Raw genomic sequence first — 15,478 nt, forward strand, 5'->3', positions numbered from 1 at the left:
TTTTGGCTGACCCTTGTAAATGACGGGCAACAAAGTTTGCAGTCATGAATTAAATAGATAAAGAGCAAATATTTTAGGGTGTTTATATCCTCTTATTTTGCATTTTGCTAATTCCTCTATTCAGGCAACTTAGTAGACATTCATCCAGTTATATGTTCCAGCAATTGAGTCTCAGTGTTACAAAACCTAGACGATATCATCTGAGACTTATCTTGTCAATTACATAACAACCAAATACAATAACAAAGAGTCTGATACGTTTATAAACTGAAATTTTGTACATTATAAACAATTACTTACATATTTTGGTATTTGCTTGATTCGCAATCATTGTCTAATAAACCGTTCGTATTTGCGCTTTTCACCATTTGGACCAAGATTGGTGTGAGTTCTCCTTCAAGTGCCAATAAGCCTTTAGCAAAAGCAGCTGCTGTCATTTGCACCCGTCCTTCATCTGATGCATATATTTTAAGATCATGACGGAAAGTTGAATGCAGGCGCAGTAATCCAAGGCCTTGTGTTCCAGCATATTCACCTGTAGGGAAAATGGAACAGTTAGCCTGGTGAAGCAATTAGACTCCACAAGACACACGAGGCATAAATAAACATATGTTTTGTCTAAATTTATAAATACAAATATCTTATTTCTGCGACAACATTTCACTGCAGTCAACCGCCACAGCACTCCGAGAGCTCCATGCACTACATGCAGTTCATTACTACAACATTCATGTGCCAATGTTTGTGTAGTGAGATTTAGTTCTGTACAAGTTTTGAGATACGTGCTGGTTATGTACAAGGCTTTGGGAAGGGGGAATGGGGACATTATGGGCTGTAATGGCCTCAGTGATGAGACCTTCAGTTTATTTTGAGAGAAACCAATTGTCACTCCAGATGCAATGCCCACGGGTGGCTAGGCTGCAAGGGACTTCTTGGTATGGAATGGGTTGCTGCTGTCCAAGTGGAGGTATTGCTGGTGGTTGGTAGGTTCGATATGCAGAGCTACTGATGTAGCCATCTTTGAGGAGGAGGTCAACATCAAGGAAAGTGACTTGTTGAATTGTTGTTGTTTATTATTATTATTATTATTGTTGTTATTATTTTAAGGGAGGGGCATTCGACATCACGGACATTAGCCCCCTGACGAAAAGTCAGCAGATAATCTCATGGGTGGGGACGAAGGCTGTCCCCCCATGTGGAGCAGTTTATAATGTATTAAAGTCTGCCTCCTTCCCCCCCCCCCCCTCCCCTCCAAATTTAGGTATGAGGCCTGACAGTTCACAAAATTTCACCACCCTTGTAACATGGGACTCAGTATCTGTGAAGATGATGGGCAGATCTCAATTGTGACTGAGGGCTGCCCTAATATTGCCCTAATATCAGTATATAGGGCACACACTGCCACGATACGCTGAACTGAAAGTGGCACGTCACAAATTCCACAGAATGGTGGATCCTCCTGCCAGAGGAGGAAGTCATGTTTTGAAGGGCTACGGCCAACGCGTCATCTGATAAGCAGAACCTCCTTCCAGTGGTGAGGCTGACCTGAAGTCCGCCATGCCTTTGTGGTCAATTTGAGTGACCATAGTTTATTTTCTGTCACCTGCAACCATTCAGTCTCTCACTGACGCATGATGTGCCTGTCAGAAAATGAGATGATGGTGTGCACAATGGGATGGGACATTGATGGACAGCACCATCCCATCATGCTTCCTTGATGGCTTTGCTGGTTATGTTGTTGCCCTGCATCCTCATGTGGCCAGGTACCCAGCAAAAGATCAGCTCCTTGCCACACTGCTGAAGCCGTCACAAGAAGTCGTGGATGACCTGAGTCAGCTGGTCTACAGAATATAGTTGGTGAAGAGCTTGCAGTGCACTAAGTGAGTCGGAACAGAAAAGAAACTTTGTACGGTGATGTCTGTGAACCCCCTCCAGTACCATCAGAATGCCATATATTTCTGCATTGTAATTTGTAAATTGTTCTGGAAAACACACTTTAAAAACCATGTTAGAGAAAACAGCAGAACAACCAAGGACATTCTCTTGCTGGGATCCATCTGTATAAACAACGATAAAACTGTGATATGTACTTAAAACGGATGAAAACAAAGTTGTAGAAACATAATCTGGAGTACAAGTTTACTTGTACTGTGTCAAGCTTAAAATCACTTTCGACCTCTCTGAAGATGCCAAGGCAGCAATGTGTTCCATCCCTGTCTGTGTATTTTGATGCCTGATAGATCCAGATTCTTGAGACAGTCTGTAGCACATATCCCAAATAGCTTGGTCACATGGGACCAATTCCTGAACAGCCATTCAAAGGTGGGTTGGACCACGGAACTAAATGTCAATGACTGAGGTGATGCTGAGATTTTCAGCACTGTTGACGCAAAAGGATACGTCGCCAAAGCCAGAGTGGTGGTTCACCAGACTCTGCACACAGACTCGGAACTGGGCTGGTCTGAAAGACTCCAGTCAATATCCAAATACCCTCGTGGTGGACAGCATCTAACATCTGGAGGTAGGAAGGATGAGCTGATGTATACACCATGCTACCATAAACTAAACATGATCGAATAAATGCCCTATAAAATTGGAGGAGGCGGGACTTGTCAGCTCCCCATCTTTTTCCACTAAGGCATTTCAACATATTCAATGACTGGAAGCCCTTTGTTCATAGGTCTTTCAGGTGTGGGAGCCAAGTTAATTTCAAGTCAAATAATAAACTCAAAAAGCACACAGTTTCTTGAAAACGTAATATATTGTCTCCCATTGTGTGCACTGGTTGGTTAAAACTTTGATGAGCATGGTTAAAATTGACACATGTAGTCTTCTCGGGTGAGAACTGAAAACAAGTTGTACTGCGCCAGGTTTCCAGCCTTCTAATGGTCAGCTGTAGCTTCCTTGTTGTTGTTATAAGATCAGAGGAAGAGTAGAAGGTTGCAAAGTCACCCACAAACTAAGAGCACTTGACAGGGCTCCTGCCTGCCATGGAAATGCCATTGATAGCAATGGCAAACAATGTGACACTGAGGCACTGAGGACACTGCCTTGGGGGACCCCCCATTCTCCTGAACCTAGTCAGACAAAGCATCACCGACACAATATTGAAAATGCCTGTCATCGAGAAAGGGTTGGATGAGAAATGGCAAGTGTCCATGTAGATGGCGAAGGATGTTGTACCTCCAAGTAGCGTCATATGCTTTTTTGAGGTCAAAAAAGACACATGCCAAATGGATCTTGTGTAAGAAGGATTCTTGTATCACCGTCTCCAGTAGAATTAAGTTTTCAAGGGTGGAACGGTAGCATCTGAAACCACACTGGGAGTGGCTCAGGTGGCCTCAGGATTCAAGCACGAGGCAGCAGTTGACCATGCGTTCAAGAGTCTTACCCATACATCTCGTAAGAGCTACACTACAGTAACTGTTAGGGGCACTATGGTCCTTGCCTGGTTTCCAGAATGGAATTAATATTGCTTCCTTCCAAGTCATGGGGTACTATCCATCAAACCAGATCTGACTCAAGCAAGAGAGGAGCTCTCCTTTCACTTAAGGGCACAGATGATGAAGCATGGCATAATGGATCTCACCAGGTCCTGGAGCAGTGTGTGTGGCTGCAGATAAAACTGATTCCAGTTCCCACATGGATAAGAGAAGCTTGTAGACTTCTTCATTATGCAAGAAGAAACTGAGCTTCCTCATCTCTGCAGTCCTACAGAACACCTAAACAGCAGGAGGTTGTCTGGCTGATGTAACAGTAAAGAAGTGTTCAGCTAAACCCTGAGCCATGTCTTCTGGCAAGTCCACCAAGACCCCATTACTTAAATATGCCATCAGGGGATGTGTACCGCCCTTGCCCGAAATCTGTCTCATTGATTCCCAAACTTGCGCAGTGAAAGTGGATAGATTACTGGAAGTCACGAATTCCCTCCAGGAAGCCCTCTTCTGTTCTTTTATCACTCACCCCGCATGTGCTCTCACAGGTCTGAAGGCGTGAAGGTTTCCTGTAGTTGGACATTGCTTGAAGTTCTGTGGAGGTGTTCACCTGGCCCTGATTGCCAATCGACAGTCGTCATTCCACCATGGGACAGAACATCATCTGAGGTGGTTCCTAGAACGAAAGGTGGATTCTGCGGCAGCCCACTAGATCTCACAAGTGATACGGGCCACCGTCTCATGTGCAGAATTCTTTTGTTCAAAAATAGGCTGTTAACTCTACTGCAACTAATTTGCCCTTTGTATCATCCATCTGCGTGGTCTCCTGTCAGTCACTGTCCTTGTTGGCAGATGGATCCACACTGGGGAGTAGTCGCTAGACTGTAAATCTGTAGCCACTTCCAACTAAAATGAGTCTGAAATAGCTGGGGAACAAAACCAAAGATCAGTGGCTGAAAACGACCCTCTAGTTGTGGAAAAGTATGTCATCTGACCGCATTCAGAAGGCAGATATTCTCAGAATGGGTGTGGGAGTGCCTGGAAGAGCTCTGCCAGTGCGTCTGCATCCAATGCATCATTAAGCTGGAAAGTACAAAGAACACACTGTCAAAGGGTGTGAGAACTTTCATGGTCATGGTAAGAGGGGCAGGAGAGCAGTGGCATTTGTCACCAATGAAAACAGCCACTCCACCTTTAGCCCTGTCTACAGTAGTATCGTCCTTCCTGTATGAGTGGTAACCCCATAGAGCAGGTGTGTCGGAAACTTTAAGATGCATTTCTTGTAAGCAGATGCAGAACGGTTTCTCCAGGACCAGAAGCTGTAATTCTTCTAAATGCGAGCGATATACATTTAAATTCCACTGCAACACAGAAGTCCCTGTGGAAGCCATGTTTAGCAATGGTTGTTCTTTTCTTTCTCCCTCGGAGGTGGTGATTTAATGGGGACGTCAGGGGGAACATTGGCCAGTTTCCAGCTCTCCAGTTCCTCTGACTGGAAGTCCATATCCTCCAGAGCATAGTCCCCATCAGAGAGGGAGATAGCTCACCGATCTGATGGTCTAACTACTGATTTCTTGGACTTGGAACTACTTTTCGAAGGAAGTTTTTCTTTATTGATGAGAGGAGGTGGTTGCCTGGTTGCAGAGATGTCTGAGTTGGCTTCTGATGGTGGGTAGTGATGTGTGGCTTAGGCGGTAAGCCCATTGCTGACAGCTTCCGAATGACTTCAGTTTCAACTGGAGCATTTTCCCCCACAGGTACCCTGACAAGTGCATGTGCTCGTACTTGAATTTGTGATCTGAGTTTGTGTGGAGGCATCACACTTAGTGATTGGCGTCTTAAGGGCTGATGCAAAATAAGTAGCAAAAACCAGAGGTTTCACAGCTTTGAAAGCGTTTTTGGCTTCACCGTAGGGTATGCGTCTTTTAACTTTCAACTCCTGAATTTTCCTTTCCTTCTCGTAAACCTCACACTTTCTGCTCCACTTTGGGTGATCCACAGAGCAGTTCACACATTTCTGAGGAAGTGTACAAGAATTGCCTGATCTGTGAGCTGAGCCTCCACAATCGCCTCACTTAGCCCTCCCATTGCACCCCAAAGTGGTATGGCCAAATCTTTGACATTTGTAGCATCGCATTGGGTTAGAAACAAACAAGTGAACGTTAAGACAGATATAGCCTGCAAGGATATGTTCAGGTAATTCCAGAGTACTAAACATTAGAATAAATGTTGTCAATTTTTCCAATTTGCCATTGACTCTCCTCATACAGTTCTGCACTTTCGTGAGTGACACCCACATTTTTCCATTCTTCACGTAACTCCACGGGGTTCATCTCCATTATATCGGAACAGGTAACCACACCCTTACTAAACTTAAGGGTGTTATGCAACTCAGATTCGACCTTACATCCCAGGACCTTAGGTATGTGGGTTGAAATTAGCAGTTTCAACTAGAAGTGTCCCATTACGAATTCGTTTGACACTTTTTAGAGACCCAGCAATGCCTTGTGAGTATAGAAAGGGGATATCTTCTCAAAGGTTCCCTCTGTGCACTTTATTACAATGAAAGTGTTATGACACACTAACGCCCAGTTACCATGATTCTGAGACTTCTTGTCAGGACAATTGACCAACTGAGCTCTCCTTGATGAGCAGGTGACCCAGAGGTTGCTGCTAGAGACTGTTTTACCTCAACAGTCATTCACCTCATTGGCATGCAGCACGCCTTGAGGTTGAGGTTTTTTTAATAGAGATGTGCACCTTCCTTGCTGTCCAGGTGATGAAACTAAGTCCTTCGTTCTCCAAACAACAACATTCCACCGCTGCACTGCATGGTGGTCACTGAAGCACGGCCAAAACTTACATTGACATAGGGCTGGTGGCACTTACCAGTCCCCAGCTCAGGAACCCTGGGGTCATGAAGCTGTACTCAACAATCTAATGCTGAGACCCTGAGGAGATTGTTGGGTTGAGTAGGACCAAGTGAAGCAAATGGGGAGAAGTTTAATTTCAAACACGTAGCTGAGTCATACAATTATAGCTGGTGGTGATTTTAATTTACTCTCAATATGTTGGCGGAAATATGTGTTTAAATCTTCAGGTGCACATTAACATCGCCTGAAATTGTGCTACATGCATTCCCTGAAAATTGTTTCGAACAGTTAGTTCATGAGCATACACGAATAGTAAACGTTTGTGAAAACACAATTGACCTCTTAGCAACAAATAATACTGAACTAATAATGAGCATCAAAATGGATACAGGGATTAGTGAATGCAGGGTTGTCGTAGCGCAACTGAATATTGTAACCCCCAAATCCAAAAATAAACAAAAAATATACCTATTCAAACAAAACAAAAAAAAATTGCCTTGATGTCTTCCTGAGAGACAATCTTCACTCTATCCAAATTAATAATGTAAATGTAGACCAGATGTGGCTTGAATTCAAAGAAATGGCATCGACAGCAACTGATAGATTTATACCAAATAAATTAACGATGAAGCTGATTCCCCATGGTACACAAAAAGCATCAGAACACTGTTGCAGAAACAATGAAAAAAAGCATGTCAAATTTAAAAGAACGCAAAATCTCGAAGATTGGCGATCTTTCAAAAAAGCTCAAAATTTAGAGCAGACTTCACTGTGATATGCTTATAACAGTTTCCATGACGAAACTTCATATCAAAACCTGACAGAAAATCTAAAGAGATTCTGGTTGTATGTAAAGTATGCTAGTGGCAAGACACACTCAATCCCTTCTCTGCGTGATAGCAATGGAAATACTATCAACGACAGTGCTGCCAAAGGAAAATCACGTAACACAGCCTTCTGAAATTCCTTCACCACAGAAGATGAAGTAAATATTCCAGAATGAGAATCAAGAACAGATGCCAACATGAGTAACTTGGAAGTAGATATCCTTGGAGTAGTGAAGCACTTAATAAACACAAGTCATCCAGTCCAGACTGTATACAAATTAGGTCCCTTTCAGAGTATGTTGATGCAATAGCACCATACTTAACAATCGTATACAACTGCTTGCTCGACGAAACATCTGTACCTAAAGACTGGAAAGTTGCACAGGTCACACGAATATTCAAGAAAGGTAGTAGAAGTAATCCACTAAATTACAGGCCCATATCATTAACGTTGAAATGCAGCAGGATTTTGGAATATATATTGTGTTCCAACATTCTAAATTACCTCAAAGAGAATGGTCATTGACACACAGTCAACACAGATTTAGAAAACATCGTTCTTGTGAAAGATAACTAGTTATTTACACACACAAAGTGTTGAATGCTACTGACAAGGGATTTCAAATTGATTCTGGATTTCCAGTTCGTAGTAACTGACAGAAAGTCATTGAGTAAAACAGAAGTGATTTCTAGCATTCCACAAGGTAGTGTTATAGACCCTCTGCTGTTCCTTACATGTATAAATGATTTAGGAGATAATCTGAGCAGCCGTCTTAAGTTGTTTGCAGATGAAGCTGTCATTTATCATCTAGGAAATTGCAAGCTGCAAAATGATTTAGAAATGATATCTGTATTGCACAAAAATTGGAAATTGACCCTAAATAATGAAAAGTGTGAGGTCAGCCACATGAGTGCTAAAACGAATCTGTTAAACTTCAGTTACATGATAAATCAGTCAAATCTAAAGGCTGAAAAGTCAACTAAATACATAAGAATTGCAATTATGAACACCTTAAATTGCAAAGAACACACAGAAAATGTTGTGGAGAAGGCAAACAAAAGACTGCATTTTATTGGAAGAAAATTTAGAAAATGTAACAGATCTACTAAAGAGACTGCCTACACTGAGCTTGTCCGTCCTCTTTGGAGTATGCTGTGCAGTCCGGAATCCTTCCAGATAGGATTAATGGAGCACATCGAGAAAGTTCAAAGAAGAGCAGCACATTTTACATTATCATAAAATAGGGAAGAGAGTGTCACTAACATGATACAGTATTTGGGGGGGGCGGGGGGGGGGGGGGACATCAATAAAACAAAGGTGTTTTTCACTGCAGTGGAATCTTCTCACGAAATTTTAGTCACCAAATTTCTCCTCCGAATGCAAAAATATTTTGATGATGCTGACCTACATAGGGAGAAACAATCATCACAATAATATAAGGGAATCCAGAGCACACACAGAAAGATATACGTGTTTGTTTTTCCGCGTGCTGCTCGAGATTGGAATAAGAGAGAATTATTTTGGAGGTGGTTCAGTGAACCCTCTGCCAGGCACACAAGTGTGATTTGCAGAGTACCCATGTAGATGTAGACGTAGAAGGTGTTGAGGTTCTGGAGGAAAGCGGATACCGTGTCCTCACCTTCCAAGATATCATCAATGAATCTGAACCAGGTAAGGGGTTTAGGATTCTGGGTTTTAAGGAAGGATTCCTTCACATGGCCCATGAACAGGTTGGCATAGGATGGTACCATGTGGGTGTCAATAGCCGTACCCCAGATTCGTTTGCAGGTGGTAATGTCTTCAAATAATTGAGGGTGAGCATGTAGTTGGTCATGGAGACTGGGAAGGAGGTTGGCGGTTTGGGATCCATCGGGCATTCCAAAAGGTAGTGTTCAATAGCAGTAAGCATGGGCATTAGGGATGTTAGTGTACAAGGAGGTGGCATCAATAATGACGAACAGGGCACTGTGTGGTAAAGAAACAGAAATTGTGGAGAGTCGGCCTTCTATATAAGAGGATAGGTTGCGGGTAATAGACTGAAGGTGTTAGTCTATGAGAGCAGATATTCTCTCAGTGAGGGCACAGAATCAGGCCACATTGGGGTGCCCTGGGTGGTTGGTCTTATGGGCTTTAGGAAGCATGTAGAAGGTAGGAGTGCAGGAAGTGGTAGGGGTGAGGGAGAGATGGCCCTAACGATTTGTGGAGAGACTGGAGATACTGCTGGATTTCTGGAACAGGGTCACTGCGGCAGGGTTCATAGGTGGATGAATCTGACAGCTGGTGGAATCCTTCCGTCACATAATCCTTGAAGTTCAATATAAAATTAATGGAGACTTTGTCAGCAGGTAGGATTGAAAGATCAGGATCAGGTTTTAGGTGGTGGATTGCAGTTCTTTCAGTGGATGTAAGGTTAGTTTGCATGTTGAGTGATTTAGGGAATGATGGTGAGGCAAGATTTGATTTTAAGAAATTTTGGAAAGTTAACAGGTAGTGATTTGTGGGCAGTGAGGGTGGATCACGATTGAATGGAAGAGTGATCTGACTCATGCAGAGCTTAACACTGGTCTTTCATTGAGACTGACTGGTAAGGTTAGTGGCGAAAAAGTGTTTCACTGTAGGGGCCAGGAGAAGGAGAGAAGGTCTTTAACAAGTCCTGAATGACTGAATTTGGGAGTGGGGCAAAAGGTGAGCCCTTTGGAAAGGACTGATGCTTCTGTCAGCCTAAGTCTTTTGGAGGAAAGGTTCATGGCTGTGTTTCGGGTCTGTTTAGGTTCTGGATCTGTGTAGTGGTGGGGATAGTTTTGGAGGGTGGGGTAAATGTAGTAGGTCTGCGAGACAGGGTTTGTCAGCTCTGAGGGGAGGTGAGGGAGGTTTGTAGGTTGTTGTAGAGATGGTGGACAGTGGTAGTCCAAGGTGGGAGTAGGAAGTGAGCTGGATGGAGAGTTTTTGAGGTTGTATTGAGCATGTTGCACACCTCTCCACCCTGCACACTTCTTACTCCCGCCTTGGACTACCACTGTCCACCACCTCTACAACAACCTCCAAAATTCCCCCATGTGCCCTCATAGCTGAGAAACCCTGTCTCACAGACCTAATACATTTACCCTACCCTCCAAAACTCCCTCCTGCCAACACCCAATCCAGAACTGAAACACACCCAAAACACAGTCATGAACCTTTTCTCCAAAATACTTAGCCCTATAGAAATATCAGTCCTTTCCAAAGGCCTCACCTTTTACCCAATCCCAAATTCAATCATGCAGGACTTGTTAAAGACCTTCTATCCTCCACCCAGCCCCTACAGTGGAATCACTTTTTCGCCACTAACCCTAACAATCAGACTCAACTGAAGACTAATATTAAATCCTGCCTGACTCAGTTCACCACTCCATCCACTCATGATCCATCCCCACTGCCCACAAACCACCACCTGTTTACTTTCCAGAATTTCTGAAAGTCAAACCTTGACTCACCATCATTCCCCAAATCTGCTCAACATGCAAACTAACCTTACATCCGCAGAAAGAACTGCAATCCACCACCAAAAACCTGATCCTGATCTTTCAATCCTACCTGCTGACAAAGTCTACATTAGTGTTGTCTTGAACCGTAAGGATTACGTGATGGAAGGATTCCACCAACTATCAGATTCATCCACCTATGAACTCTGCTGCAGTGAACCTGTTTCAGAAATCCAGCAGTATCTCCAATCTCTCCTCAACTCCTTAGGGCCATCCCAAAATCACTCCCCAGAGTCCATCTCTCTCCTTGTCCCTACCACTCCCTGCAGTCCTAGCTTCTACATGCTTCCTATAGTCCACAAACCCACCCACCCAGGACACCCCACTGTGGCCTGTTACTGTGCCCCCACTGAGAGAATCTCAGCTCTTGTAGACTGACACCTTCAGCCTGTTACCCACAATCTACTGTCCTATATAAAAGATATCAACCATTTCCTCCACCGACTCTCAACAGTTCCTGTTTGTTTACCACATGGTGCCCTGCTCATCACTATTGATGCCACATCCCTTTACATTAACGTCGCTAATGCCCATGGCTTTACCACTATTGAACATTACATTTCCCAACACCCAATGGATTCCAAACCAACAACCTGCTTCCTAGTCATCATGACCAACTATATCCTCACCCTCAATTACTCCTCCTTTGAAGGCATCACCAACAAACCAATCTGGGGCATGGCTATGGGCACCTGCATGGCACTATCCTATGCTGACCTACTCATGGGCCATCTACAGGAATCTTCCCTTTACACCCAGAATCCTAACTCCTCACCTGGTTCAGATTCACTGATGACATCTTTGTGATCTGGATTGAGGGTGAGGAGACACTATTCACATTTCTCCAGAACCTTTGCTTCACTTGGTCCTACTCAACCCAACAAGCCACTTCCTTGATGTTGACCTCCAACTCAATGATGGCTACATGAGTATCTCTGTCCATATTAGACCTACCTGTCCATATTAGACCTTCACTTCAACAGTTGCTAGCCCTTCCATACTGCCTGCCCATCTGTCAACGTCGTATTTGCAATGACGAGCAGTCCCTCTCAAAACATACCGAGCATTTCACTCAGGCCATTATGGACCATAATTACCCTCCCAACATTGTATAACAACAGATATCTCATGCCTTATCTTTTCAGTCATCCACCATCCAGTTACAGAAGAGCATTCCCCTTGTGACACAGTACCACCCAGGACTAGAGCAACTGAATTACCTTCTCTGCCAGGTTTTTAACTACCTCTTGTCATGCTCTGAAATGGAAAATGTCTCACCCACTATTCTTTCTCCTCCCCCCTGCCCCCCCCCCCTCCCATGGGAAATGTCTCACCCACTATCCTCCCTCCTCCTCCCCCCCTGCCTCGTCCCTCACCACCAACAATTGGTATTTTGCTGCACGCCAGACCTATACACAAAATCCTTGTCCATTCTGACACAACCCCTTCATGGCTCAAATCCCTGTAATTGGCCTAGATGTAAGACCTGTCTCATACACTCTCCCACCATCACCACCACCACCACCACCACAACCACCACCACCAACACCACCTACTCCACCTACTCCACCCTGATCACAAACATCACCTATCCCATCTAAGATGGGGCTACCTGTGAAACCAGTCATGTGGTCTAAAAGCCAAGCTGTACCCACAGTGCCACATTGCACATGGGAATGATAATCAACAATCTGTCTGTCCACATTCTTGAAAGCTGTGCTACTAAGTTTGGTTCCAGCATGATGGTGCAACACCTCACTTCTCACGTGTGGTTTGGAGACATCTCAGCACATGATATGGTGAAAGATGGATAAGCCAAGATGGTCCAACCATGTGTCCACTGCAATTGCAGCTGTAGCTCCTATAGACTACTACTTGTGGAATCGTGTACAAAGTTTAAGTTACAAGACTCTTGGAGAGACAGAGGAAGATCTGCTGTGGAGAGACAGAGGAAGATCTGCTGGCATGAGTTCTGGCCACTGCACTATAAATATCAAGTGGGATGGAGAGTGCCACATCAAGCCACTGTTGTAATGCATCAGTACTGTTCTGTATGTACAGTACACTGGATACTTTTTTGTTTTAGAATAATGTAAGCATGTAATGTTTAGTATTAATACAAACAAATGCACTCAAATGATAAAAAGGTGTTTCACTATGTTTGCTTTTGAATTGTTGACTAATAATTTTACTGTGTCATACCTAATTCAGTTCTTGAAGCAAAACAGAATGAGTTAAACATCTGAAATGAAACCACGATAGAATAAAAATGGTATGTTTCAAGACATGGGTTCATATTCAAAATATTATGTACTCACTCCCCTCTACAAGTCTAGAAGTTTGTGACAGAAAAATCCAAACACCCTGTATAAACACTCCCATAAGGAACAATGAAAGATCCCAAATACAGTCAAATTATGTGGCCAATGTAGGTAAAGAAAAAGGCTGTCAAATGTCACCCACACAATAATAATGGAAACTGCTGTTAAGTGAGCCTAAAAAAATCATGTTATCAAATAAATAACAGTGGCAATGAGAAAAGCTCAAGTAAAAAGCTCGGACATGATAGTGGTTACAAGGTGGTTGCCTTTAACTGCTGCAGTATCAACAAAGGTATTCTATAAATATTTATGTCAGCTGGCAGTTGATGGCTGGAGTGCTGACATCACAGTTACAGATAGTATGTATAAACCTGTTTGCCACTGATGCAGCACGTATATATGGATCATGATAACCCATTCAGCATCAAATAAGGCCTGAAGAGTGCATTGAAGTGCCAAAACTAGTAGCTACACAATAAAGAAGATCATAAGGACAAAATGTCAATGTTATCAGTGCCCTTACACACATTATAAGAAACAAATGTGGAAAAAATTAGTGAAATGTATCAGCTACACTAAGACAATGGGAAAGAATTAAAGATGCTATACAGGTGACTAAGACACAAGTGAAATGAGAAAAGAGCTAAAAGCAAGGCACACGAAAATGCGAAAATGTCACTGGCTGGCCACTTACATAAAAAATGGATGAGCCAGTCACCCTGTGAACAAATTAAAACCTTCTCCCCAAAATTTTGGTAAAAGAAATTGGACAATTCACAAACTTTAAAACCCTAACCACATTCATTTGATCATTATCTAAAATAGATTTCAGATCCACTGCCAAATCAGCCGCAGCCCGGTGTTCAGAAAATAAAATGTACTCCAATAAAATACGGCGCACAGTGATCTGCATGCCAAAAGTGCCACACATTGGAGGGTCCTCTTGCTGGGCAAGAAGCTATGCATCATAGGGCTATGGCCTATGCGAAGACAAGTGAGGAGGACCTCGTCCCATCAACTTGGCTGAAAGGAGGTATGCCATGGCTGAGTTGTGAGCTTGATTATATGGAACTTCTTGTCGGTCACTTCCAGCCATTCAGCCTTCCACTGATATATGACTCAACAGTGAGGTGACAGCACGTAGGGGGATGGCACACTGAAATACCCGAGTATTGTGACACCCCTCCTTGGCTGCTAGATATGCCCTTTCATTCCCCGCAATGTCCATGTGCCCTGGTACCTAGCAGAAAGGCAACTCCTTTCCCAGTCATTGTAGTTGGAGAAGGGCATCCTGGATAGTCTGGACTACTATATCTGCTATATCTGCTGGGTACAAACATTTCAGCATGTGAAGGGAACTTAGAGAAACAGAACAGACAAGAAATTTAGCACCGAAAGAATGTCTCACCTGCTACAATGCCTGCAAGATCGCATATAATTCTGTATCAAAGGCAGTAAAGGCTTGAGGCAGTCAGAAAATGACACAGCAACTGACAGAATCCCCGTTTTGACCCATCCGTAAAAATACTTAACGATGTATCACAGAGGATTACTGCTGGATAACACACAAGCAGGATATGAAACAATATGTAAAAAACTGCATACCATGTGCACAGGGAACTGATCTTAATCATTTGTGTGTGAATCTCATTGCAGAGATTACCAAAGGCCAACAAATCATTCCAAATGATTGGTATGGATATTCTTGGATCCTATGCATGGTAACCTGTTGGGGAATCAATATGTTTCGACAACAACTGATCATTTTTCATTTTAATATCCACGACGGCGATGCTGAATTAGCAAGTGGAGACAGTAGCTTGGGTATTAGTTAACCACTTGGCCTTGAAGTATGGGACACTGGCACTGTAATAACCGATGAGGACACTAACTTTAAGGCTGAACTATGGAATAGTTATGTAGATTTTTATGGACACAATAACAGCAGGCCAGTGTGTAGCACCCACAAGTGAATGGGAGGACCGAATGAGGGCACAGAACCATAGCAAAAATGTTATTATGTGAATAGTAACCACAGCAACTGAGGCCATCTACTACCACATGTGGCAGCAGTGTGCAATTTGAACGTGCATCAGAGTAGGGGATTATCACCATATGAGGTGGTTTATGGACAGAAAATGCTTCCTCGTTTCAAGCTAGGTAAACCAGTGGCATGGGAGGGCATGTCAGTTGTAAATAATTTTGTAAAACATTGAGAAGCATGTGGTGCCAGGTCCAGAAAGAAAATATAAAAGTCTTAAAGTGGCAACAAAGCAAACAAAAAGACAGAGCCAAGTTATCCTAGTAGCAGACTAGGCAAAAGTTAATGTTGAACAAACCTAATGTTCTGAAAGGAAAGACAAAGAAATTCATCATGAGATACTAGGGGCCTTATCAGGTGGTCAAAATGATGTCTCTGGCAATTAAAAGTTACAACCCCCAACTCATACCACTGTGATGCACACGAGAGAAGCCCATCATTTAAAGCCCCTGAAGCTCTG

At 43.2% G+C, this 15,478-nt stretch overlaps 1 protein-coding gene across 6 annotated transcripts in view; it reads right to left on the reverse strand.

The window, feature by feature from the left end:
- LOC124555786 (inositol hexakisphosphate and diphosphoinositol-pentakisphosphate kinase) overlaps positions 1–15,478 on the reverse strand; it is a 556,425-nt gene that overhangs the window by 213,869 nt on the left and 327,078 nt on the right. For all 6 annotated transcript variants that reach the window (XM_047129842.1, XM_047129841.1, XM_047129845.1 and 3 more), the window contains one exon: positions 301–535. In XM_047129842.1, coding sequence (XP_046985798.1) covers positions 301–535 — 235 coding nt within the window. The remainder of the gene's footprint in view (positions 1–300; positions 536–15,478) is intronic.

Source organism: Schistocerca americana, chromosome X (genome assembly GCF_021461395.2).
Source record: "Schistocerca americana isolate TAMUIC-IGC-003095 chromosome X, iqSchAmer2.1, whole genome shotgun sequence".
In the NCBI taxonomy this organism is placed as follows: domain Eukaryota; kingdom Metazoa; phylum Arthropoda; class Insecta; order Orthoptera; family Acrididae; genus Schistocerca; species Schistocerca americana.